Source organism: Neoarius graeffei, chromosome 24 (genome assembly GCF_027579695.1).
Source record: "Neoarius graeffei isolate fNeoGra1 chromosome 24, fNeoGra1.pri, whole genome shotgun sequence".
NCBI lineage: Eukaryota > Metazoa > Chordata > Actinopteri > Siluriformes > Ariidae > Neoarius > Neoarius graeffei.
In genome coordinates this window covers 49,306,431-49,333,691 of record NC_083592.1, presented here as the reverse complement: position 1 = coordinate 49,333,691, position 27,261 = coordinate 49,306,431, and the positions used below count along the sequence as shown (strand labels likewise).

The following is a 27,261-nucleotide window of genomic DNA, read 5'->3' as shown; positions in this document are numbered from 1 at the left end:
TTAGAGTCACCAGTTAACCTAACCTGCATGTCTTTGGACTGTGGGGGAAACCGGAGCACCCGGAGGAAACCCACGCGGACACGGGGAGAACATGCAAACTCCACACAGAAAGGCCCTCGCCGGCCCCGGTGCTTGAACCCAGGACCTTCTTGCTGTGAGGCGACAGCGCTAACCACTACACCACCGTGCCGCCATGATTACTACTACTACTACTAATAATAATAATAAAGTAGGCATGCATGTACTTAAAACTAAACATATATAGTTTAAATAATAATAATAATGCAGGTATGTGCTTAAAACTAAGCAAGTCATAAAATATTTTTAATCCTTAGATGATTACTACTACTAATAATAATAATAATATAGTAGGCATGCATGTACTTAAAACTAAACATATATATTTTAAATAATAATAATGCAGGTATGTGCTTAAAACTAAGCAAGTCATAAAAAATTTTAATCCTTAGATGATTACTACTACTACTACTAATAATAATAATAAAGTAGGCATGCATGTACTTAAAACTAAACATATATAGTTTAAATAATAATAATGCAGGTATGTGCTTAAAACTAAGCAAGTAATAAAATATTTTTAATCCTTAGATGATTACTACTACTACTACTACTACTAATAATAATAATAATAATAATATAGTAGGCATGCATGTACTTAAAACTAAACATATATATTTTAAATAATAATAATGCAGGTATGTGCTTAAAACTAAGCAAGTCATATAAAAATATTTTTATAATTTTTTTAATCCTTAGATTATGATTACTACTACTATGAATAATAATAAATACATAGTAGGCATCTATGTATATTGAACCAATCTTAAAACAAGCAATATTAAAATTATCATTAAAATTATCCTACTACTAAAAAAAATAATAAAATACATAGTTGGCATCTATGTATATTAAACCAATCTTCAAACATTAAAACAAACAATATTAAAATAATTTTCAGAATTGCTACCACTACTACTAATTATTATTATGTAGGCAGACATGTACTTAAAACTAAACAAATATTTTTTAAAATAATTTTTTAATCCTGAGATTGATTACTACTACTACTACTATGAATAATAATAATAATAATAATAATAATAATAATGCACGTATGTGCTTAAAACTAAGCAAGTCATATAAAAATATAATTTTTTAATCCTTAGATTATGATTACTACTACTAATAATAATACATAGTAGGTATATTAAACCAAACATTAAAACAAGCAATATTAAAATCATCGCTCCTATTACTAAAAAATTGATAATATTATTAATAATAATAATACTAATAATAATAATAATGTCTCTTAAAAACTATTATTTTACTGCATTATATTTATCTTTATCTTTTTTTTATCATTTTACTTAGACCTTAGATCATGATTATCATTATTACCACTACTAATAATACATTATTCAAAAGGAATCTGAGGATAAAAATTTATAACAAATCTTTAATATGAATAAAATAATTATAATTGTCTATACAACATTTACAGTTTATTCCTGACTGGTTCAGCACTGATCCATTGATTAATTTCCCTGGAGTCTGAAACGAAACCTCAATCCTCTTTGAGCGGAATATTTTTGTGCCTCTATCGCCCTCTGCTGGGTCACTGCAGTAATGCAGAACCTCGCCAACATTTTGTAGCCTTGAAGAGTGAATACACTGGAGAATACACATCTCAAACTTTATGATTACAGTGCACATTTAGGAACATCAAGAACATCAGACCAACATGTCCTACCATTTATTTACTGGAATGAAACTTTTTTAATGCTGAACTTTCCACTCATAGAACCCGAATGAGAACCCAGTTCACGGTTCCTTGGGATCATGTACACTTCTGAAGGAGTTTTATTCCTGTACGGATCAAACAGAGCTGATTCTGATCATCAGCTAGTTAGGGCTGGAACTCAGTTTTATTTCTTTAGTAACTGGAAGTTCTCAATAGTGCAACAGTGAAGTTTAGTAAAAATAATGTTTAGGAATAGGCTATTATTATTATTGGCACTGATCATGAATTTGAGCCAATCCAGTAAATGGAAAATACTTTTATTTTACATTTTTACATATAAAGGAGACTGGATTGTAATTTTTTTTTAATTAGGCTTGATTTTATTGTATACTTCACTATATTTGAGATTTTTGTGTGAAAGTAGCATTTTAAACTTGCTTTTTAAAGTACTTGGTTTAAAATATACATTTTAAATATTTTAAAGTTTAGTAATTTTTTAAACTTATTTAGTATTTTCAGCTTAATATGAAACAAAAAACAAGCAGACAATGAACTGTCAAGGGGTATAAATGAACAAAAACAAAATCATGGGGGCTTCTCTGTTGGTAGTATTGCGATACATCATGTTCAGTGTCTTTAATTGTCCTCTTTAACTGGTAGCATCCTCCATTCCTTTGATACAAGCAGTCCATTTCTTCCATTTCCTGGGAAGGATTGCTCCAATGGAGCTCAGAGAGAAAGTCATCTTTTCCATTATATAGATTTCTTTAACTCTGCCCATCCACTGACTGAGGCTTGGGAACTCTGTTTTATACCAGTTCTTTGTAATTTTGTTTTTATAGGCAATTAACAGTACTTTACACAGATACCAGTCTTCCTTTATAATAACATCATCTTTCCAAACACAGAAATATAGAATCTTAACATCATTAGGAATCTCATCTCATTATCTCTAACCGCTTTATCCTGTTCTACAGGGTCGCAGGCAAGCTGGAGCCTATCCCAGCTGACTACGGGCGAAAGGCGGGGTACACCCTGGACAAGTCGCCAGGTCATCACAGGGCTGACACATAGACACAGACAACCATTCACACTCACATTCACACCTACGGTCAATTTAGAGTCACCAGTTAACCTAACCTGCATGTCTTTGGACTGTGGGGGAAACCGGAGCACCCGGAGGAAACCCACGCGGACACGGGGAGAACATGCAAACCCCGCACAGAAAGGCCCTCGCCGGCCACGGGGCTCGAACCCGGACCTTCTTGCTGTGAGGCGACAGCACTAACCACTACACCACCGTGCCGCCCTCATTAGGAATCTTACATCCCAAAATCTTTCCCACAGTTAGACATATATTTTCCCAGAAAGTTTGAATTTTGGGGCATGACCAGAAGATATGGGCGCGATCACCATTCAAGTTCCCGCACCGCCTCCAGCACTGTTCCTGAGGTTGAGATAATTTGCTTTTAATATGTGTAATGAAGAAACAGATCAAATTTTTTCCAACCAAATACTCTCCACTTCTTTGAACTTGTGGATGAATGCTGTGCACTCCACATTGAACGCCAATCCTCCTGTGATAGTTCTACGTTTGGTTCTTTCTCCCATTTTGCTTTAACGTATCCCATGTTGTTCCCATTCTGTTTTTTAAGGCCCTGATATATTTTGGAGATTATTTTTATTGGCTTCAGTTAGAACATCTATCAATCACCGTATTACCCTCTTCAGACAATATTGGTTTTATTCTTTTATCATCATAGTAATCTCTTATTTGTAGGTACCTGAAGAAGTCTTTGTTTTCAAGTCCAAATTCCTTCAAGTTTAGTAGTTTTTAAAGAACAAATCATTGGTATCGATGGGTATTGGATCAGTATCGGCTGAGACTCCAGGTTTCAGTATTGGTAAAGAAATAGTTGCATGATCATGTATTTATCATTTTATTCCGTTATTCTACTCTGTCGTCACCATATGAAACACTAATGTAAATCTATGATGTATAGAGTGCATTAGAGAGACTTGTGCATAATTACACTGTACAACCCCGATTCCAAAAAAGTTGGGACAAATTACAAATTGTAAATAAAAATGGAATGCAATAATTTACAAATCTCAAAAACTGATATTGTATTCACAGTAGAACATAGACAACATATCAAATGTACTAAGTGAGACATTTTGAAATTTCATGCCAAATATTGGCTCATTTGAAATTTCATGACAGCAACACATCTCAAAAAAATTGGGACAGGGGCAATAAGAGGCTGGAAAAGTTAAAAGTACAAAAAAGGAACAGCTGGAGGACCAAATTGCAACTCATTAGGTCAATTGGCAATAGGTCATTAACATGACTGGGTATAAAAAGAGCATCTTGGAGTGGCAGCGGCTCTCAGAAGTAAAGATGGGAAGAGGATCACCAATCCCCCTAATTCTGCGCTGACAAATAGTGGAGCAATATCAGAAAGGAGTTCGACAGTGTAAAATTGCAAAGAGTTTGAACATATCATCATCTACAGTGCATAATATCATCAAAAGATTCAGAGAATCTGGAAGAATCTCTGTGCGTAAGGGTCAAGGCCGGAAAACCATACTGGGTGCCCGTGATCTTCGGGCCCTTAGACGGCACTGCGTCACATACAGGCATGCTTCTGTATTGGAAATCACAAAATGGGCTCAGGAATATTTCCAGAGAACATTATCTGTGAACACAATTCACCGTGCCATCCGCCGTTGCCAGCTAAAACTCTATAGTTCAAAGAAGAAGCCGTATCTAAACATGATCCAGAAGCGCAGACGTCTTCTCTGGGCCAAGGCTCATTTAAAATGGACTGTGGCAAAGTGGAAAACTGTTCTGTGGTCAGACGAATCAAAATTTGAAGTTCTTTATGGAAATCAGGGACGCCGTGTCATTCGGACTAAAGAGGAGAAGGACGACCCGAGTTATCATCAGCGCTCAGTTCAGAAGCCTGCATCTCTGATGGTATGGGGTTGCATTAGTGCGTGTGGCATGGGCAGCTTACACATCTGGAAAGACACCATCAATGCTGAAAGGTATATCCAGGTTCTAGAGCAACATATGCTCCCATCCAGATGACGTCTCTTTCAGGGAAGACCTTGCATTTTCCAACATGACAATGCCAAACCACATACTGCATCAATTACAGCATCATGGCTGCGTAGAAGAAGGGTCCGGGTACTGAACTGGCCAGCCTGCAGTCCAGATCTTTCACCCATAGAAAACATTTGGCGCATCATAAAACGGAAGATACGACAAAAAAAGACCCAAGACAGTTGAGCAACTAGAATCCTACATTAGACAAGAATGAGTTAACATTCCTGTCCCTAAACTTGAGCAACTTGTCTCCTCAGTCCCCAGAGGTTTACAGACTGTTGTAAAGAGAAAAGGGGATGTCTCACAGTGGGAAACATGGCCTTGTCCCAACTTTGAGATGTGGTGTTGTCATGAAATTTAAAATCACCTAATTTTTCTCTTTAAATGATACATTTTCTCAGTTTAAACATTTGATATGTCATCTGTGTTCTATTCTGAATAAAATATGGAATTTTGAAACTTCCACATCATTGCATTCCGTTTTTATTTACAACTTGTACTTTGTCCCAACTTTTTTGGAATCGGGGTTGTACATACAGTTGTAATCAAGGTTCAATAACCAGAAAACATTTAATTATTCCTCTGATCTGTATTTCAGGTTCGATATAAAATTTCCCCCATAGTGAGTTTTAGTGAAGGTTTTCATTGATGTGTAAAGATAAGAACTATTCTGATCAAGCAGCCTAAATTCAACACGTTAGTAATCAAGATCAGCAGTAAGAACATGCATTACTCCTTTATAATTCTAGTTGTACTGCATAATTTAGTTAAATCTACTCCAGTGCTATACGAGTCTCCTAAACCCAGCAGAATGAGATTTTCCTTCCCCCCCCAGTCTCTGACTCAGCTGTGCGGTCGAATTACCGGACAGCAGTTCGTCGTTGAACCTGAATCTCATTTCTAATCTGCTGATGATGTTGCCATCAGTCGTCAAGGACAACAGGCTCCCATGGCAACAAGGCCTCCTTGAGCCACGGCTTTAACGAGAAAATTAGCTTAGAGCCGTTTTATGATGTCATCCACCTTCATGCTTGAGCAGGAGACGGCTGGTCTAAGGAGAGGACTATGGTCGTGTTACAATGCAGAAGAAGAAATCAACAACAAGGCGAAATAGGATACAGTGTTTATTCTGGTGTTCAGGTTATATGACTTGGCAGATGCTAAATTACCCGATAATAATAATAATAATAATAATAATAATCATTAAAAAAAACCAAACAAAAGGTTCGTCTGTCAGCAGCAAAGACAAACCTGTAATTACTTTTTTCTTTTTCAAGGTGCAACATATTTTAATAGATTTTAATATTCAATTATAATGTTTCCCCCAATGATTACATCACCACCTCACCTCCAGTGAAGGTCAGAGGCGAGGGAGAGGCGGGGAAACGTTCAACCTGTAAGAGAAATCCACAACAAAAGTCTTCCGTTGTTTAGAACATTACTTTACAGAAGAGTTTAATACATGGATACAATTCTGTAACGAGATTAATAACCACTAGAAACATTCAGTTTACAATTAAAAAAAAGAAAAGAAAAAATCCAAACAAACAAAAAAAAAAAAGACTTGCACAAAAACATCCCAAAAAAAAAAAAAAAACCCTCAAGAAGCCTCCAAAAAAGAGTGGTGGATCAACTTGAGGTGGAAATAAAAGCTTTATTTTTTAATTAATTACTTAATTAATTAATACCTTCCCAAACTCCATCACAAAATTCACAAAAGCTGTGGACTTAAAATGACAGAAATCAGAGTTAAGATTTTTTTTCTGTGTTGATTTTACTTTTTTTCCTTTTTTTTTCTTCCTTTTTTAAATATATATATGTATTTAAGAATATACCGCAAAAAATCACAACTGATCCCCGACGAAACGAAGCTGCACGATAATAAACCGTTATTCGTAATGAGTAAAGGCACACAGAACAGACAGGCTGCACAGGGACTTGGCTGAAGCTATCTTACAGGTTTTTGCAGTGCTTTTCAGGAACAACAAAAAAAATAATACAGAAAAAAAAATAATAAATCCCATTTTCTCTGCTCTAATTAACCGAACATCATCCTCTTTAGCACCTGACGCTGGGTCAAGCCTGGGATGGCATCATGCTGGATATAAAATGAACCAAAGAAAGCGCAGTCTGATCTGATTCCCAATTCTCATTCTCCACCCTCGTTAGTTTTTTTTTCTCCCCATTCGATAAGTGCTAGTTAGCTCTTTCAGGTACACGCTGGTAGATCTGCGCTCGACGCCGACTTTTACTGATTTGTTAAAGCGAGAAAGCGTGGCTTTGATTGGCGCTGAGTAAAAGGTGAGGTTTCCTGTGTAGTCAACATCTCCATGGCTAGACACCGCTGACTTCACTCCGTCATCTTTCTCTCTGCGTGTTAACCTGACTCGGTTTTGTAAAAAAAAAATCTACTCTCTGAAACTCTTAAAAAGGTTGAAAAAGTTGAAGGAAAAAACAAACACACACTACACACACCCAAACCAACAATAACAACAACAGAAAGAAGAAAAGATGGTGGAAATATAACTAACAACCACCACCAAGAAAAGGAGGGGGGGGAAAAAAAAAAAAAAAAAAAGGCCTGAGAGTCCCGATGTGGAATCCCCAGCAGTGTGGCAGGTCCATGTTCTTTGTATAGAAAGCTTTTTTTTCTTTTAACAGTCATGCAAGGACACAGTCTTATTGAGAGAAGGCGAGAGACAAAGAGAGGGCAGACACACACTGGAAAAGGAAAGCAAAGAGAGGCATGAAGATATACGAGAGAAAAACGACGAGGCACTGCACTTTTTTAGCTCATGTTTCAGTAATAACCCCTTTTTTCTTTTTTAAACGTGGCAACATGTAACCACAAATTACCCCTTATGAATATTTGACCTTCCACCCTTTCTTCATCCCTGTGTGTGATTCGATATGATTCAGAGCACATCTTATGCACCTCGACGTCTACCTCTTAACTCTACAGACCCAAAAAAAAAAAAAATTATTCTTTTCACCCCCAAGGTGCCCAAATAACCGGGTTTTTTTTCCTCCTTTGGTGATTGAGCTCTTTTGAATTTTTTCCCCTAAACAGCAACCAATCTGGAACATTTAAGGAACACCTACAATATACTAAATCAGTAATACAATTTAAAAAAAAAAAAAAAAAAAACCTACACGACCCCCTACTGATTATATTATATTATTTAAATGGCACGTGGCATGTTAGCTAAAGAAGTTAATTAAAAGCCTTACACATACGGCACCTTGGCAAACTGAACTGTGGGTTTGTTTCTTTCTTTCCCCGAATTTGGCCTTGACTTGAAAATGGCTTTACAGGAAAGCGGGAGTGAGACTGACGAGAAGCTCTTTAAAAAAAAAAAATCCCAAAAATTTAAGCACAGCAGTTACACGATCACAGGATTTTACTGAAGCATAAAGAGTTTCGTCTGAAGAAGCAAACCCTCGACGATATTCTGGTCAGCCTGCACTCCGTATTTCACCACACACACACGTATTGTACACACACCCTTTGTCTAAACTCAAATCTCAGAAGAGACCAAGGAAAGAGACAGATGAAGACTGAAAGGGAAGGAAAGAAAGGAGTCAAGATGGAAATCCAGAGCAATTTTGATTTAGGGGAAAAAAAAAAGCAGAAGAAAATAAAAAGGGGGGAAAGTCAGTGTAATAGTAATGATGACAATGATCTAAAAAAAAAAAAAAAAAGGAAGAACAGTATGGGGAAGAGTGAAATTTGAAGATGTAGGACATGTAGTTGGTTATGTTATGGTCTGTAGCCTGGTTGGAAGCGCGCCGTTTCTTCGAAGATGAGTGCCTTGAGGGTCTCTTTGGGCAAGTCGTCAAGCTCCATGTCGAATTTGAACGGCGCCTCGGCGACAGGCTGAGGAAAATAAAATAAATTAATAGTTAGGGATCAGACGTTGGGTCGCTGAGCTCTTAAGAGAGCTTCCTGGATTCCAGAAAGCTTCCTCACCTCGTCGGTTGGGTCGTAGTACTGCTCCAGATAAGGGTGTGCCAGGGCCTGCTCCACCTCAATCCTCTTATGGGGGTTAAAGGTCAGCATCTTATCCAACAGATCCAATGCTACACAACAAAACAGGGACACAGTGACAATCCTGATCGTGCCCTGATTTCATTCAGGTGTTCAGTGGGACTGAAAACTGAGATGAACTCTGACCTTTAGGGTCGGCGGTCGGGAAGAGGCGGTTCCAGGGCACTTTGCAGCGCAGTGGCAGGGAGAGCAGGTAGTTTCTGGCCTTTATGTTGATGATGCAGTTCAGGTCTTCTTGTGAGGGTGAGCCAAGGATACCTGAGAGAGAGAGAGAGAGAGAGAGAGAGAGAGAGGAGAATGAGAGCGCAAATATGAAAATAAAGAGAGCGAGAGAGCACAAGAAAGAGCATGAGAATATGAGCGAGAGAGGAGAGAGAGCATGAGAGAATATGAAAATATGAGGGAGAATGAGAGACAGAATAGAGAGCAAACGAGAGAAAAAGAGAGCACAAGAATATGAGCGAGAGCACAAGAATATGAGAGGAGAATGAGAGAGCAAGCAAGAGAAAATGAGTGAGAGAGAGAGAGAATATGAGCAAGATAGAGAATGAGAGCGCGCGAATATGAGCAAAAGAGAGAAAATATGAGGGAGAGAAAGGAGAATGAGAGCGCAAATATGAAAATGAGAAAGCGAGAGAGCACAAGAAAGAGCATGAGAATATGAGCGAGAGAGAGGAGAGAGAGCATGAGACAGAATAGAGAGCAAACGAGAGAATGAGAGAGCGCAAGAGAAAATGAGCAAGAGAGAATGAGAGAGAGCGTGTGAATATGAGCGAAAGAGAGAAAATATGAGGGAGAGAGAGGAGAATGAGAGCGCAAATATGAAAATGAAGAGAGCGAGAGAGCACAAGAAAAAGCATGAGAATATGAGCGAGAGAGAGGAGAATGAGAGAGCATGAGAGAATATGAAAATATGAGGGAGCATATGAGAGAGAATAGAAAGCAAACGAGAGAAAATGAGCAAGCGCAAGAATATGAGCGAGAGTACAAGAATATGAGAGAGAGAGGAGAATGAGAGAGCAAGCAAGAGAAAATGAGTGAGAGAATATGAGCAAGATAGAGAATGAGAGAGCGAGCGAGAATATGAGAGAGAATATGAGAGCGCTCGAATATGAGCAAAAGAGAGAAAATATGAGGGAGAGAGAATGAGTGAGTGAGAGAGAGAGAGAGAGGAACGAGAGCAAGAAAGAGAATATATGAGAGTGAAAATGAGAGCACGCGAACAGAGTACAAGACAAAAGAATGCACTTAGAGCAGGGGTTCTCAACCTTTTGCAACCTGGGCCCCACCAAAGCTGGTTCATTGCAGTTGGGGGCCCCTCTTCTCGCCCCGCCCCCATCCCCCCCCCCAAACACACTCACCCGCAGTGACGCCACCCGACCTACAGCACCTTATATCGACCGATAGATAGATAGATAGATAGCCCTGGGCTAGATTATTATTATTATTATTAGTAGTAGCAGCAGTAGTAGCATTATCCATTCCATAGAAATACATAGGCCTATTATCATTATTAGGCTATTGTTATAATTGGCAGTAGCACCACATTTCTAATCTGCTTTCGGGCATTATTATTATTATTAGGCCTATTATTATTATTATTATTATTATTGCTGTTGTTGGTTGTTGATATTATTATTATTATTATTATTATTATGCTATTATTATTAATAGGCATTATTATTATTATTATTAGTGTTTTTATTAGGTATTTTATTAGGCTTATCATTAGCTGGCTATTGATATAATTGGGAATTGGGACCAGGCGTGAATTTAGGTTTTACTTTTTACTGTGCCTTTGTGACGTGTGTAATAAAGTTGTAACGATAAGTCTGTAGTAGGCTAAGGCTACATCCACACGACAACGGCAACGAGATGTTATTTAAAAATATATCGCGTCCAAATGGGCAACAATCAGTAAAATATCAGGTCCATATGGCAACGCAACGCTTGCTGAAAACGATGCAATACACATGCCACACCTCTAGGGGCGCTGTAAGACGGTCCCTTCGGAGACACCAGAACAATAGAAGTAGTAAGGATGCATATTAGCCACAAAGTCAGGAAAATCTGTTTGTAAAATTACATTATAATGACCAAATACAATGAAAAGTATTTTTCCAGTCTCACCTGTGAAAGGTAATCCCATGTGATCTCGTTTGGATGGCAAACCTGTTGGTACAGTTAAACGCAGCTAATCTTTATTCTCCGCTTTGACCTCTCCAAAATGGCGGCGAGGATGACCTATGATTCTACACGGAAGGCGGCATCTTTAATGGTCCGGAATAAATTGAATGCTAATTAAATAATGATTAATTTGCTCCTCTACGCCCTTTTTGAGGAATGTATTGTAGGACTTAAACCCACATCTGAAGAGGTGAGATCGCTCTTTTTTTCTCTATTTTTGCTGGCGGGATTGACTCTCTCTCTCTCTCACTTTGCACCATTACACAATAAATATTCACAGTGAAAATATTTTGTAAGCGCGTTTCATGAACCAAGTTATAGGATTTGTTGACAACTCGCATCGCAATGAGAAGCTCATTGGCACTACTGGTGTTAAGAATCAGACCATTTCATAAATGAATATTTTGCTGTAGAGCTGCAGTGTTTGTACAATTGCATGTTTTTGCTTCACTATTACTGTCACTATTCTGCTTCTTGCATTACTACTGTGAACTAACACTGAACATCATAATAATAATAATAATAATAATAATAATATCCAAGCTCGTGTTTCACTCTCACTAGTGCTCTGTAAGGCTTTTTCCTGGTGATATTCGTTACACTTCTACCCGGCGTGAAGCACTCACAGTCATGTGGTTGTGACGTCATCGTAAACAAATCCGTTTTACTCATCCAGACGACTTCACAACAGCAACGTTGCCAGATCTTTCCACTCTGGAACCCGTTCTCAAAAAGATTGCGTTTTGGGGCACCCAAAACGCCGGTGCCGTGTGGACGCCAGGCCTAAACGATAAGCAATTGTATCGGAGTCACCTGAATCCGTTGCCGTGTGGACAGGGCCTAAGTCTGTAGTAGGCTAAGGGGGCTAACCAGAGGGAACGTATGGGGCTTATCAGTGAGAAACACGATCGATATCTTTATTCGGGGATTTTATAGTTGCAAATTTTAACGAGGTGTGAATGGTGTACTTACTCGTGTGTGTGTGTGTGTGTGTGTGTGTGTTAATGTGTGTGTGTGTGGGACAGTTGGATTTTTCACACGCAGGGTGAAAAAGGCAAAGGGGTAGTAGACTAGCAGTAAGAAAACAACAAAAACAACAAATTATTTGGGTAGAGCTGAAATGGGGAAAGCAAAAATACAGTGTGGGGTAGTAGTCTTTAAAAAGACTGTTTGGGTTTTGCGCTGTATCGATGGATTGATGATAGTAGACTAGCGAGAGTCGGCACGAGTTAACTCGGCAAGAAACCAGAATAGTGTGTGTGTGGCAAGCACTCACACAGTGGCCACGGTATGCAGACTCACTCACGTGACGTTGCGTCATGTTCGCGTCACGGGCTTAAAATAACCTACACACAAGATTTTATGATAGATTGATGATAGATTTTATAATAGTATTGATTTGTATGTAATAGTCCAATGTCCTGCATTTTGACATGGGTAAATGTGTTGCATCTGCTTAGCTACTATAGCCTGTTAGCCCCAGATTTTTTTTTTTCCTTCATACATGAAGCCTACTCGCGACCCCCCTGGAGTACCTCCGCGCCCCACCAGGGGGGCGCGCCCCCCCGGTTGAGAACCACTGACTTAGAGAAAAAGGTAGAGAGGGTTATTTGTGAGGAGCGGTAAGAAGAGCAGAGCAGGCCTGAGGCGGTCTCATTATCGCATCATCTGATTGACAGCGTTCTGCTTCCTGAGAATCAGTATTTTGTTGCATAACAGCTAAAAGCACTTCCTCCAAACACATGATGAGCACGATCTCTAAAAAGATACCACCTCTATCCAAACACGACGCCTTCTCAGGACAACTCGGGACAAAAATACTAATAGACAGCACGTTCACATGCCCCCACTTTTCAGGCGAAACGGCCTCTCAGTGATCAGACCATGTCCCCAAACTCAGAGGGAAATCACCAATCTGTGCTGGAATCTTGACGTCTGTTTCCAACACAACGCACTCAGGATGCGTGAGTAATCATTTTTATCATCAGCAAGAGTCAGCGTTTTCAACACATCACAAAAAAGGGCTGCAACACCACAGCGACTTATGGCGCAAACACACTTCACTTCACTACACACGCATGCAGGTGCTACGCGAGCGGCGTTGTCCACATATGCACTTGCTTATCTTGCGTACAACTTGAGAATAGTACCGCATCGTCCACTAGATTGCAGGTCAAAGCCATAACATCCCTGTCCATCTGGCTTCCATGTCGAACTGGCTGATTAGAGGTTAACGAATAATTATATACAAGATAAACAACAATGTGGGCAGTGGTTAGTGCTTAGGCACCATTCATCACTGGCTGGGGGGAAAAACAACTGTATTTACAACAAAACTGCACGTTCTAGTCCTTGACTAACATCATAACCACTACAGACTTCTCATGGAATAATTAGTTCACCACAGTTGCACCAGATGTCCTAGACTGGAATGTAAACAGGTAAATTTGGTGCACTTTTTTTTTTTTAAAAAGAATCTCTGGAGGTTCAAACATGGTTTAGCGATTTCATGCACAGCAATGAACTTCAACAGACTGATGACCTCCATTTCTGTTTAAAACTTCCTGCGTGAATGTGGTCATGATCCGTCTCCAAAAAACAAACCTCTCACTCACCATACACTCAGAAAAAAAATACCGCGAGTTGGCCTAGTGGTTAGCGTGTCTGCCTTTTGACTGGGAGATCATGAGTTCTCCAAAGACCGTCATAATAAACGATACCTACTGCCATGTGGTGAGACGCTGCAATACAGATGCAAGCAGGGAGTCAAACTTTTGTGGTTGCCAGGCTGCCCTCCACTGTAACCCTAGCTATGGAATAGGCGAGAGGCCGAGGGCTAGGGAAACGCAGATTGGCGCCACCCGTTCGATGTGCCTTGTGGCATGGGAAGGACTTTGATACTCTAAGGGCGTATTCACACCTACGTTGTTTGGTCTGGACCAAACGAACCAAATTTCCCTTGGTCCGGACCTTTTGGGTTGGTCTGAATACAAACCACCGAACTCTGGTCCGGACCAAACAAGCGGACCGAGACCGAGCTGCAAGGTCGGACTTGGTCCGGACCAAAGGAACCCTGGTGCGAACCTTTTGGAGGTGTGAAAACAGACCGGACCTAATGCGACAGTTTTGCTTTTTTGTACCTCGGGAGCTTCCGTCGTTTGTCGAGCATTATGGGAAACAGTGTCTTGACACTCCACCGCAAAGCGCAAACGCTGTTTCGGTTGTCAAGGGAACCTTACAACAGTCGTTCAGTCATTCAGACCAGTGGTAGGCTAGACTACAGAGTACAAAAAATGAGTAGGGGGCAAACGTGGGCCGAGGAAGAAACGCGTACCCTTGTGGATATATGGGCAGATGTCCACATATCTGAGCTTTTGGAGAGAACACACAAAAATGCTGACGTGTTTGCTGTATTCAGTGAGAAAATGAAGGAGAAGGGGTTCACGCGCTCCCCAGAACAATGTCGGCTAAAAGTGAAGAAACTCCATCAGACCTACATTAAAATCAGGGACATTCTTTCAAAAAGTGGCGGTACTAGCGACTTGCGTGAAGAGCCAGAACTGTCACAACATGATGTGCGCTCATCAGCGCGATCCTCCATGACTACTTTTGAACTTAACGCTTTGTGCGCGTGTCGTCTCTGACCAATAGCTGAACGACCTCAGGGCGCGTGGCTTTGTTGACAGATTTTGGTCCGCTTACTAAAACGTAGTGTGAAAGCGAACCGCACCAAAATGAAAAAAAAAAAACAAAAAAAAACATTTGGTTCAGACCAAAGCAAGTGAACTATCGAACTATCCTGGTCTGAATACACCCTAAGACTGGTACTCCAAACCGACCTTTCAGTAGGTGTGAAGAGGTTTTAAACTACAACTAGAACAGGAAACCCAATAAAGTGTTAATAATAAATAATGGTCAAGAGTAGCACATAAGTATGTGCTATGGGGGCAGTCTTGGGCCCAAAGGGTTGCTGGTTCGAGTCCTGGGATAGGGAAGACCAGAGCGTCAGCGACGCAGTAGCTCACAAGGCCGTACCATGAGAAACCAGACTCGTTTATAATTAGCCAAGTTGCTCTTCGTGAGAACAATTAAAATCAGCCTAATTAGCAACTTGTTTATGAGACATCACAAAACCAGGGAGTAACTTTTCTGCAGACTGATTAGATCTTCCAAACAAAAACAATCGGAATCAAAAATCCATTGAAAACTCTGGGAGGAGGAGAAATTTTTGTGAATTGTGGATGGACGCTGCATGATGGCAATAGCTCACTGGCTGACAGCCGGTGAGCTAAATAATAATTTTAAAAAAAAAAATAATAAAAATTGGGAGGTGGGGGCGGTTGAGTGAATGACCAGCACTTTCCCCTCCCTCCGTATCATGTCTGAAGTGCCCTTAAGCAAGGCACCTAACCCCTAACTGCTCCCTGAGCACTATAGTATAGCTGCCCACTGCTCTGGGTATGTGCGCGCACTCATTGTTCACTGCTTCAGATGGGTTAAATGTCGAAGTGCACGTGACAAAAAGTCGTCTTCTATGTGATTTGAGACATGACATGCTATACTTGCTTTATTGCACCACATGGACATGTTAATTTCTGAGAATGTGCACAAGAGTTTGACTCTGCGTATTTGCAATTACTGGACTCTTTGCACTTTTGGCAGAAAAGTGGAATGTTTTCACCATTTTTCAGCCAAACAAATGAAAAACTGATGTTAAAAACATTTAAACATACACTTGTGTTCAAAATAATAGCAGTCCAACACAACTAACCAGATCAATCACTGTTTTTGGTGGAAATTATATTTCTACATGGCAAATAATTTACCAGTAGGTCTAGTAGAGTCATAGAAAACCAACAGACCCAACATTCATGATATGGATGCTCCGGAGTCTGTGTAATCGAATAATTAAGTGAAAGAGACGTGTTCAAAATAATAGCAGTGTGGAGTTTAATTAGTGAGATCATTCATTCTGTGAAAAAAACAGGTGTCAGTCAGGTGGCCCTAATTTAAGGATGAAGCCAGCACATGTTGTGCATGCATTTCTCTCTGAAAACCTGAGAAACATGGGTCATTCCAGACATTGTTCAGAAGAACAGCGTGCTTTGATTAAAACGTTGATTGGGAGCGGTAAAACGTATACTGTAAAGAAGTGCAGAAAATGATGGGCTGCTCAGCTAAAATGGTCTCCAGTGCTTTAAAATGGACAGCAAAGCCAGAGAGACGTGGAAGAAAACAGAAGACTACCATTCGAATGGATCGAAGAATAGCCAGAATGGCAAAGACTCAGCCAACGATCAGCTCCAGGGTGATCAAAGACGGTCTGAAGTTACCTGTGAGTACTGTGACAATTAGAAGACGCCTGTGTGAAGCTAATCTATCGGCAAGAAGCTCCCGCAAAGTTCCACTGTTAAAAAAGACATGCTGAAGAGGATACAATTTGCCAAAGAACACATCGACTGGCCTAAAGAGAAATGGAAAAACATTTTGTGGACTGATGAAAGTAAAATTGTTCTTTTTGGGTCCAAGAGCCGCAGACAGTTTTTCAGACGACCCCCAAACACTGAATTTAAGCCACAGTACACTCTGAAGACAGTGAAGCATGGTGGTGCAAGCATCATGATATGGGAATGTTTCTCGTACTGTGGTGTTGGGCCCATTTATCGCATACCAGGGATCATGGATCAGTTTGCATATATCAAAATACTTGAAGAGGTCATGTTGCCTTATGCTGAAGAGGAAATGCCCTTGAAATGGGTGTTTCAACAAGACAACGACCCCAAAACACACCAGTAAGCGAGCAGCATCAGGGTTCAAGACCAACAAAATGAAAGTTATGGAGTGGCCAGCCCAATCCCCGGACCTTAATCCGATAGAAAACTTGTGGGGTGACATCAAAAATGCTGTTTCTGAGGCAAAACCAAGAAATGCAGAGGAATTGTGGAATGTTGTCAAATCATCCTGGGCTGGAATACCTGCTCACAGGTGCCAGAAGTTCTCAGAAACCGTGGTTATACAACTAAATATTAGTTTAGTGATTCACAGGAATACTAAATCCTTAAGATTTTTTCAGTTTATACAGTAAATATTTGGAGTTTGTAATGAAAAATGCAGACACTGCTATTTTTTTGAACAGCCCAATGTTCATTTTTCTTCATTTTCTGTAAAGTAATTAAAATATTCATACATTTTTCTTCATGTTTTGATGTAGAATATAATGTGCAGTGTTCCCAATGCATGGACATAAAACTATTATAAGGATTTTGAGCTTTACTCACGTTAAAAAAAAAAACAAAACAAAAAAAACACTGCTATTATTTTGAACACAACTGTATATCGATCTTTCATTTCACATTAAATGAGCACTATATTCCATTTAGCTCGTCAGAAATTGAGAACGCTGCATCAAACAACATGGAAATTAGCGGAGACGAGATGACTGAGCAAAATATTACTGAAAGGGGCGGGGCTGCAGGTTGTTTATTAATCATTCCGGATTCAAATGGCGATCGGCTCATCCACCGTTTTTACTGCTGTATTTATATCCTGTGTAAACACGGCCCAAGAGCGCTTGCCTTGGCATACAAATAAGGAAATGCAATTTGACTGGAAAACATTCATCAAAACTAAACTCCTACAGGAGCTTCGTTGCACCATTATTCCTCAACCTGAGCCTACTTAGGGAAGAAAAGAGCAAGTCCTATCAGCCTTAAAACGTTTCTTACCTCAGAGTATAGAGAGAGATGGAAATCTCAGACAGGAAGCTGATGAATTTATCAAACATCAGACTGTACCATCAGCAAGAAGGGTGAACCAGAAATACCTGATACGACTCCACTATCTTGACAAGAACCGACAATTCAGCTTTTTTCAACCAATAACCATCGAGTTCTGATCTTAGTGTGCAGATCTGACCACCAAAAAAAACAAAAACAAAAAAAGGGTCAGATATATGCAGAGTTGTCGCTTTGTGCTCCCTTTTAAATTATTTATTTCAGTAAAAGTGTCAGTCATATAACTTTCAGGGTGCACGTCTCCGGGCTCGTGATTTCTTTCTCGGCGTGAAACCTCAAAGTACAAGTCTCACATTTCACCACAATTTGATTTTGGTATGAATCAGAATTTAAAAAAAAAAAATCACCACACTCCTACCTACTCCGCTGTCAATGAGAGTAACCGCACTGGCGGGAGAACGGGGACTAGAATTTATCGAGGCTTGCGAATGTGTGACCTATTGGTTTACTAGAGACGGGCAACGTCCCCTGAAAACATTTTAATACCATAACATGCAAAACCCTGCATTCTAGTGCATTTTAGTACTTATTTTCACTAAAACAAGTTAAAACTTTTAAGCCTTTTTCTTTCATGTACATTAATGATTAACATGTCAAAATTATAAAATTTTATTCCCCTAGTTAATGAGTCATTTTCAGGAGTGCATTTAGAAAACGCGGTGATTTTCCTGCCTACACAGTTCATTACTTTGAAAAAAAAAAAAAAATCAGACAGTTGAAGGTAAACTCAGCAAAATCCCAAAACAGTCCTGTTAAAAAGTAAAAGGTCTGTTAGAGTTTCTAAAGCTTTCAGGTTTCAATGTTGGGGACATTGAGCCTCGTTTATCAATCTTTTAGTAGAGTTGTGCGTTTGCATAAACTAAAGTGAACTAAAAACTTCCAATTCAGATTTATGCGAGTTGAAGCCAATTGTTTACATTAGTTCGTATTGTCTGTAAATTTAAACACGCCAATGAATACCAAATTTCTCATGTAAATCAGGGGCGTAGCTAGGATTTTTCAGGGGGGGGGGGGGGGGGGGGGGGGGGCGCACACACTGACTAGCAGCCTGAGTGCATTATGTAATAAAAAATAAATTACCATTGCTAGTTTTAGGTAGCTTAGAAACCGGCTCTTCCGTTATTGCGGTTTCTTCCACGTTTTCTTGACGTGCTCTAGAAACGGCACTAAAACTTAGCTTCGAAGCCACAAAATGCAACTTTGATGGAAAAAAAATATATAATAAATTGCTCACCTCTCTTCATGTCGAAAGAAGGAGGAAAGTTTCGCTTGTTTTGACATGGCGAATTATTAACACGAGGAAATACTCGTAATTCGGAACTAAAAAGACTGCAGCTACATTGGCAGCTTGAACATGCTTTCTAGTGCGATTGTGTTGCGCTTGCACAGAACGGTATCAGTCCTGCGCGCCTTAGCTCGTTCACCTGAAGGCGCACCTTGGGCGTGCGTGCCTAACGAGCTCCGGCACGCGCGCCGTTAACAAAGAACACCCGTCTTTAATCAATGAACTATGTTTGGGCTATTTAAGGACTGCGCCCATGCAAGGACGATGCGAAGTATTACGCCGCGTCTAGGAACACGAAAAATCCGAAAAATAAATTTCTCCATTCGGAAAACCGGAGATTTTCAAGAGTTGTCAAATATCCGAATTTCCGGGTAAATCCGGAAGACTTTCATCTATAGTTTAGCACTTTGAAGTATTAAATATATATTTTTTTAAAATACGTACCTAAAATGTGATTGAGCTGGTCCAGGTAGTGCTTGCCAGGAAATATGGGTCTGTTTGAGAGCATTTCAGCCAGAATACATCCCACTGACCAGATATCAATGGACTTGGTATAACCCTGTTAAGTCAAACAGAATAAATATCAAAACTCACAATACTCTGAAAGCAGACTGGTCAGAAGGTGGTGTAGCTAGTTGTAATTCAAAGCACAAGGTTTATGTACTAATACGTTAGCATTTCCATAGTAACAGCGACTCATATTGTAAAAACGTGTTGATCTTTAACAAAGAAATTGTTGATATGGTGAATGTTTATTCAACGTTTCTGGAAGGAGTGTCCAGTGTGAGCGCTGTGTAACAGTCAGTCAGTCTTTAATAAATACATAAAATTTTTAAAAAATTCTACCAAATTACTGTAGTACAAGTGAAATAAACATTCTGCGATACTCTTAACACAACGAGACCAACCTGTTGTTTTTTTTAATTTTCTTATTTATTTCAGCACCCCGGTCACATTTAATTTCTTATTTGTCTCAAGTTTTCTTACAACTCACTTGAATTACCGTTACAAATGCTTTAAAACCTGAATATTTAAATATTAGCTGGCTTTTTTTCATGGTATATCGGATATATATTCCATTCAGCTAGCATGATACTGAATGAGTCAAAGACGAGTAGCTGAATGGAATATCTCTGATATACAGTGTTGCTTGAAAGTTTGTGAACTCTTTAGAATTTTCTATATTTCTGCATAAATATGACCTAAAACATCATCAGATTTTCACACAAGTCCTAAACAAATGAGACAAAAATATTATACTTGGTCATTTATTTATTTATAATTGAGATTCAGTTCGTGGACAGATGTCCTGACATTTTCCTTTAGAATTCGCTGGTATAATTCAGAATTCATTGTTCCATCAATGATGGCAAGCCGTCCTGGCCCAGATGCAGCAAAACGGGCCCAAACCATGATACTACCACCACCATGTTTCACAGATGGGATAAGGTTCTTATGCTGGAATGCAGTGTTTTCCTTTCTCCAAACATAACGCTTCTCATTTAAACCAAAAAGTTCTATTTTGGTCTCATCCGTCCACAAAACATTTTTCCAATAGCCTTTTGGCTTGTCCACGTGATCTTTAGCAAACTGCAGACGAGCAGCAATGGTTTTTTTTTTGGAGAGCAGTGGCTTTCTCCTTGCAACCCTGCCATGCACAACATTGTTGTTCAGTGTTCACCTGATGGTGGACTCATGAACATTAGCCAATGTGAGAGAGGCCTTCAGTTGCTGAGAAGTTACCCTGGGGTCCTTTGTGACTTCGCCGACTATTACACGCCTTGCTCTTAGAGTGATCTTTGTTGGTCGATCACTCCTGGGGAGGGTAACAATGGTCTTGAATTTCCTCCATTTGTACACAATCTGTCTGACTGTGGATTGGTGGAGTCCAAACTCTTTAGAGATGGTTTTGTAACCTTTTCCAGCCTGATGAGCATCAACAACGCTTTTTCTGAGGTCCTCAGAAATCTCCTTTGTTTGTGCCAGGATACACTTCCACAAACATGTGTTGTGAAGATCAGACTTTGATAGATTCCTGTTCTTTAAATAAAACAGGGTGCCCACTCACACCTGATTGTCATCCCATTGATTGAAAACACCTGACCCTAATTTCACCTTCAAATTAACTGCTAATCCTAGAGGTTCACATACTTTTGCCACTCACAGATATGTAATATTGGATCATTTTCCTCAATAAATAAATGACCAAGTATAATATTTTTGTCTCATTTGTTTAACTGGGTTCTCTTTATCTACTTTTAGGACTTGTGTGAAAATCTGATGATGTTTTAGGTCATATTTATGCAGAAATATAGAAAATTCTAAAGCGTTCACAAACTTTCAAGCACCACTGTACCATGAAAAAAAAAAGCCAGCCAATATTATTGCTATTATTATCATCATCATCATCATCCATACACATTCCTTTCGGGTGTTCAACGCGTCTTTGACTTTCAAAATTCTCTCCAAATCTTCCGTATTTAACGACGCAAACCTGGCGGCCATGTTCGTTTACAAATTGTCCCAGTCGCTCGCTAGCGCAGAAGTTTTACGTCTCTGGTGCGTGACCTCATGTTGTCTTGACAACCATGCAATATCATAAATCCTATTCAACGCTCATTCTCCATCGGGTAGAGTGACGTAATACACGTAGGATAAGCGATATGCTAACAATATTGCATGCTCTCAAACCAAATGAACAAAACCCGCTAGAAGGGAACAGAACACACATTTTTATTCCATCGAAAAAGTGTCCTGTATGGATAATAATAATAATAATAAAAAAAATGTGCATGTGTCATGCAAGAACTCTTTGGATAACATTTTTTTCACATTTCACATATCCAGGACGAAAAAGACAAATTCGCAGGTTATTTTGACACCCCTTGTTCACAGCTTATCAAAATCTGATACTCGAGCTTGAACAATTTTGAATAAATTGAAAACTGCGTGTTTTGGGGGTTTTTTTTTGGTGGTGGTGGTGGTGGGGCAGGGATGGTCCGTATGAAATTAGTATCTTGCCTTTGAATTGAGCATGATCTCCGGGGCCCGATACCAGCGTGTAGCTACATACTCTGTGAGGAACCCGGTGTGATCATGGTCCGGGTCGGCTACACGCGCGAGTCCAAAATCACAGATCTGGAAACACAGGGTGAATAAATAAGCATTCTTCAATGGGGGAACATAATTAAAATCAGTTAAGCTGTGTTTAAAAAACAAAACAAAAACACCATTATTCATGAGTAAGCTTATTAAGGTGCACCTTGAGATCGCAGGTGGTGTTGAGCAGCAGGTTAGAGGGCTTCAGGTCTCTGTGGAGTACGTTGGCTGAGTGGATGTACTTCAGGCCACGCAGGATCTGGTACAGGAAGTAGCAGATGTGATCGTTGCTGAGGTGCTGCGTCTTCAGCAGCTTGTACAGATCGGTCTCCATCAGGTCCTGCACGATGTAGCTGGAGATTGCTCGAGTCAAGGATGTGTTGTATACAAAGTTAGAGAAACTTCTAGGTCAGAATCCTGTGGTCCCATCATTTTCAAACGCTCCTGGATGAAGTCAAGCCTCGCATGTTTATTACTGTTTAAGTGTCAAGTCAAGCACCAAGCAATATACAGATTACATCCTCTTCAGCATATTTGTGCAAACCCTGGACGTGAACCCACTGTTGGGTCCTTGAGCAAGACTATTAACACTGTACTGCTCAGGTCTTTGCTTAGACTGTACCTTATCCAAGACAACCTACAGTGGAGTCAAAAAATTAGACAATTCATTGGTGGGGGGGAGGAAAAAAAAAAAAATGCACCCAGGATAAGCAGACAGACACTGTATCCAAGCAGGTTCAACAACCAGAAAAAAAACAAACAAAACCAAACCAAGCCCAACATCCTACTTGCTTTCGCAGTCTTCCAAATGTGATCGACTCATCACCAACGCAAACTGAAGTGTTTCTTTTCTCGTTCAGAACAGCATCGATCAGGATGTAACCCAGATTTTTTTTTTTAAAAGAAGTACACAACCCACAAGCTTCTATAACCTACTTTTCAGGACAGAAAATGACAACCCTTCAAATTCTCACAAAGCACTGCTTCCAAAAGCCCATGCCATTTCAGCTGCCATCCCACACACCATGAATATGTGCATCCAGCCAAAAAACCCCTCCGCTGAAGAGGGGGAGGATCTCTTAGTGCTGCTTGAAGCTGCTTCTTCCTGAGCACGATGCACGAGAGGGACTGAGTGTACAGAACAGAAGAGGCTCATCCTTTTCTACAGGAACGTTTGTGCTGCCAGTGAGCCACCGAACACCTACTGACTATTGATTTCTGCGCCAAAATTAACTCTTTACTACAGGGCCTGCTGCCTACTCATCTACTATGTTGCGTAAAGGAGGGAAAAAAGAAAAAAAAAAAAACACACACACAAAAAAAAACCCAAAGCTACGGCGCCAAAAGTCCGACTTGGCAGTTGAACCCTAAGCTTTCAGACATTAAATGAAACCGTTGGGACTGTCTGACCGGACGGGGTTTTATTGATGGAGAGAAATCCGATTAGGGAGTCAGACACAGGCTGCTTTCAGAAGGTCAGCCTATATGATCTGCCTATATGATTAAGTCGACCTTGAGCTGAGTTTTGAGAGGAACAAAAAGGGCGAGGGTGTGGATCAATTACAGGTGTGCATCTCCTTGATACCAAGAGTAGTGTGAGATATGTATGTACAGTTGTGTTCAAAATAATAGCAGTCCAACATGACTAACCAGATCAATCACTGTTTTTGGTGGAAATTATATTACTACATGGCAAATAATTTACCAGTAGGTGTAGTAGAGTCATAGAAAACCAACAGACCCAACATTCATGATATGCATGCTCCTGAGTCTGTGTATTTGAATAATTAAGTGAAAGGGATGTGTTCAAAATAATAGCAGTGCGGAGTTTAATTAGTGAGGTCATTCATTCTGTGAAAAAACAGATATCAGTCAGGTGGCCCTAATTTAAGGATGAAGCCAGCACATGTTGTGCATGCATTTCTCTCTGAAAACCTGAGAAGCATGGGTCGTTCCAGACATTGTTCAGAAGAACAGCGTGCTTTGATTAAAACATTGATTGGAGAGGGGAAAACATATAAAGAAGTGCAGAAAATGATTGGGTGCTCGGCTAAAATGATCTCCAGTGCTTTAAAATGGACAACAAAACCAGAGAGACGTGGAAGAAAACAGAAGACTACCATTCGAATGGATCAAAGAATACCCAAAATGGCAAAGACTCAGCCAATGATCAGCTCCATGTGATCAAAGATGGTCTGAAGTTACCTGTGACAATTAGAAGACACCTGTGTGAAGCTAATCTATCGGCAAGAAGCCCCTGCAAAGTCCCACTGCTAAAAAAAAAAAAAAAAAAAAAAAGACGTACTGAAGAGGATACAATTTGCCAAAGAACACAATCGACTGGCCTAAAGAGAAATGGAGAAACATTTTGTGGACTGATGAAAGTAAGATTGTTCTTTTTGGGTCCAAGGGCCGCAGACAGTTTGTCAGACGACCCCCAGACACTGAATTCAAGCCACAGTACACTTTGAAGACAGTGAAGCATGGTGGTGCAAGCACCACCTTGAAGAGGTCATGTTGCCTTATGCCGAAGAGGAAATGCCCTTGAAATGGGTGTTTCAACAAGACAATGACCCCAAACACACCAGTAAGCGAGCAGCATCAGGGTTCAAGACCAACAAAATGAAAGTTATGGAGTGGCCAGCCCAATCCCCGGACCTTAATCCGATAGAAAACTTGTGGGGTGACATCAAAAATGCTGTTTCTGAGGCAAAACCAAGAAATGCAGAGGAATTGTGGAATGTTGGCAAATCATCCTGGGCTGGAATACCTGCTCACAGGTGCCAAAAGTTGGTCGACTCCATGCAACACAAATGTGAAGCAGTTCTCAGAAACCGTGGTTATACAACTAAATATTAGTTTAGTGATTCACAGGAATGCTAAATACTAAAGATTTTTTTTTCCAGTTTATACAGTAAATATTTGAGTTTGTAATGAAAAATGCAGACACTGCTATTTTTTTTGAACAGCCTAATATTCATTTTTCTTCATTTTCTGTAAAGTAATTAAAATATTGATACATTTTTCTTCATGTTTTGATGTAGAATATAATGTGCAGTGTTCCCAATGCATGGACATAAAAACTATTATAAGGATTTTGAGCTTTACTCACGTTTTAAAACACACTGCTATTATTTTGAACACAACTGTATGTATGTATGCATGCAAGTTAGTTAGTTAGAGGTCTGCGCGGGACAGAATTTTCAGTCCCGCTCCCGCCCACTCCCACATTGTGCAGTCCTGCTCCCGCAAAGAATTATGATTTTCAGTCCCGCTCCCGCCCGCAAATCCCGCATGATGCAGACGTTCGCGTTATTTCCCCTCACACGAGTGAGAACGACTTCCAAATGTCTGATTTCAGGACTCTTGACTTTTTAACAGTAAATGTACCTCTTTTTAAAGCAGCACTTACTTCTGAAGCACTGTGAGCTTCACTAGAGGAGCTCTGCTCTTCTGCCATGATCGGAGATCTCAAACACGGAAGAGCGGAAAGGAATCGGAAACGTACGCGAGATTAGACCACATCTGCAAATTTAGGCATCTTAAAATGTTTTTATTAATGCCAAATAAAATATCCAGCACAAATTATATATGATAGACATAAATTAACAATTTATACATTTTATTTTAAACACGTTTTTAGTTAGCGGGACTGCAGCTTATCACCTCTCCCGCCCGCTCCCGCATTGTGCACTCCCCCTCCCGCCCGCAATGAGCTTTCAAAATTTGTCCCGCGCCGCACTGCTTTGCGTCGGGTCCCGCGGGACTCCCGCGGGAGTGCAGGGCTCTAATGTATGTATGTATGTATGTATGTATGTATGTATGTATGTGTGAGATCTACTTTAAAGATCTAATTATGAACTTGATGTCCTCCAAGAGGCATTGCAAGGATACACGTCTTTCATCTGGTCGATGGAGGGCGCACGGATGATGTCGTTGATGCCGATGATGTTCTCGTGTTTGAAGCGGAGCAGGATCTTGATCTCGCGGAGAGTGCGCTGGCAGTACGTCTGGTGCTCGAAAGGGCTGATCTTCTTAATGGCCACGCGCACTTTATTATCCCGATCATACGCTGAACTACACAGAAAAACAGGTGGGGGGGGGGGGGAGCCTCATTTTCATAAGCCATATCCATTATTCCACCATCAATAACACAATCAAATTAAACCAGAGGATTTAACAAAAACATGTTATTTAACACTTATTTATTAAATGTACTCCTTTCAGGAAAGGAGATGCATGAATAACAGTGCAGACAAATGTTTCATTGTTCAAATGCTGAATAATATTTACATATTCAAAAGACGAGAAATGAACAACTCCGACTTTGTTTCTAAATGACCCATGTTCTGAATAAATGCAGGTTCTTTACTCATGCTTCATGTAAGTGAAAGGGGAAAAAAAAAATCTGTATCAGTGTCCTAATTAAATATAAAACCAAATAAATCATGTGGTAAGCAGTTAACTATCCTTCTGGAGTCTATTCCTGTGGCTGAAAGACTATGAAATGCTCTTCTGTTGCCATGCAGTACACCATGTGGATTTTTTTTGCATCACGGCTGTAGTGAGCATACATAGTGAATATAAAGCTCTACAGGATGGTACCTACTGTAACTGCTTCAAGTATTCCTGTGCTATTTAAAAAAAAAAAAAAAAAAAAAAAAACACACACCACATTCAGTTTATTTATTTACACACAGTAATGCTTACGATAAAACAAGAATTTCACCAAGTTGTCATGGTGAGATCAGCCAATCATTTGGCAGCAATATGAAGCATAAAATAATGCAGATACGATTCAAGAGCTTCAGTTAATGCTCACATCAAACAGAATGGAGAACAAAATGTGATCCCTGGCGTGGTTACAGTGCCAGAGGAGCTGATTTCAGGAACAGAAACTGCACATCTTCGAGGAGTTTATACACGGACAGAATGGTGGTGGTGGGGACGACACAAAACCAAAAAAAAAAA

At 39.9% G+C, this 27,261-nt stretch overlaps 1 protein-coding gene across 1 annotated transcript in view; it reads right to left on the bottom strand.

Annotated features, from left to right (window-relative positions):
• Positions 1-5,987: 5,987 nt before the first annotated feature.
• The window catches only part of mapk1 (mitogen-activated protein kinase 1), a 68,412-nt gene continuing 47,138 nt past the window's right edge, over positions 5,988-27,261 (bottom strand). Inside the window, exons 2-8 of the mRNA XM_060907423.1 lie at positions 26,185-26,367; positions 22,454-22,643; positions 22,213-22,329; positions 19,636-19,750; positions 9,052-9,183; positions 8,848-8,957; positions 5,988-8,754 (exon numbers count right to left, since the gene is read on the bottom strand). Coding sequence (XP_060763406.1) covers positions 8,638-8,754; positions 8,848-8,957; positions 9,052-9,183; positions 19,636-19,750; positions 22,213-22,329; positions 22,454-22,643; positions 26,185-26,367 — 964 coding nt within the window. The 3' untranslated portion in view covers positions 5,988-8,637. The remainder of the gene's footprint in view (positions 8,755-8,847; positions 8,958-9,051; positions 9,184-19,635; positions 19,751-22,212; positions 22,330-22,453; positions 22,644-26,184; positions 26,368-27,261) is intronic.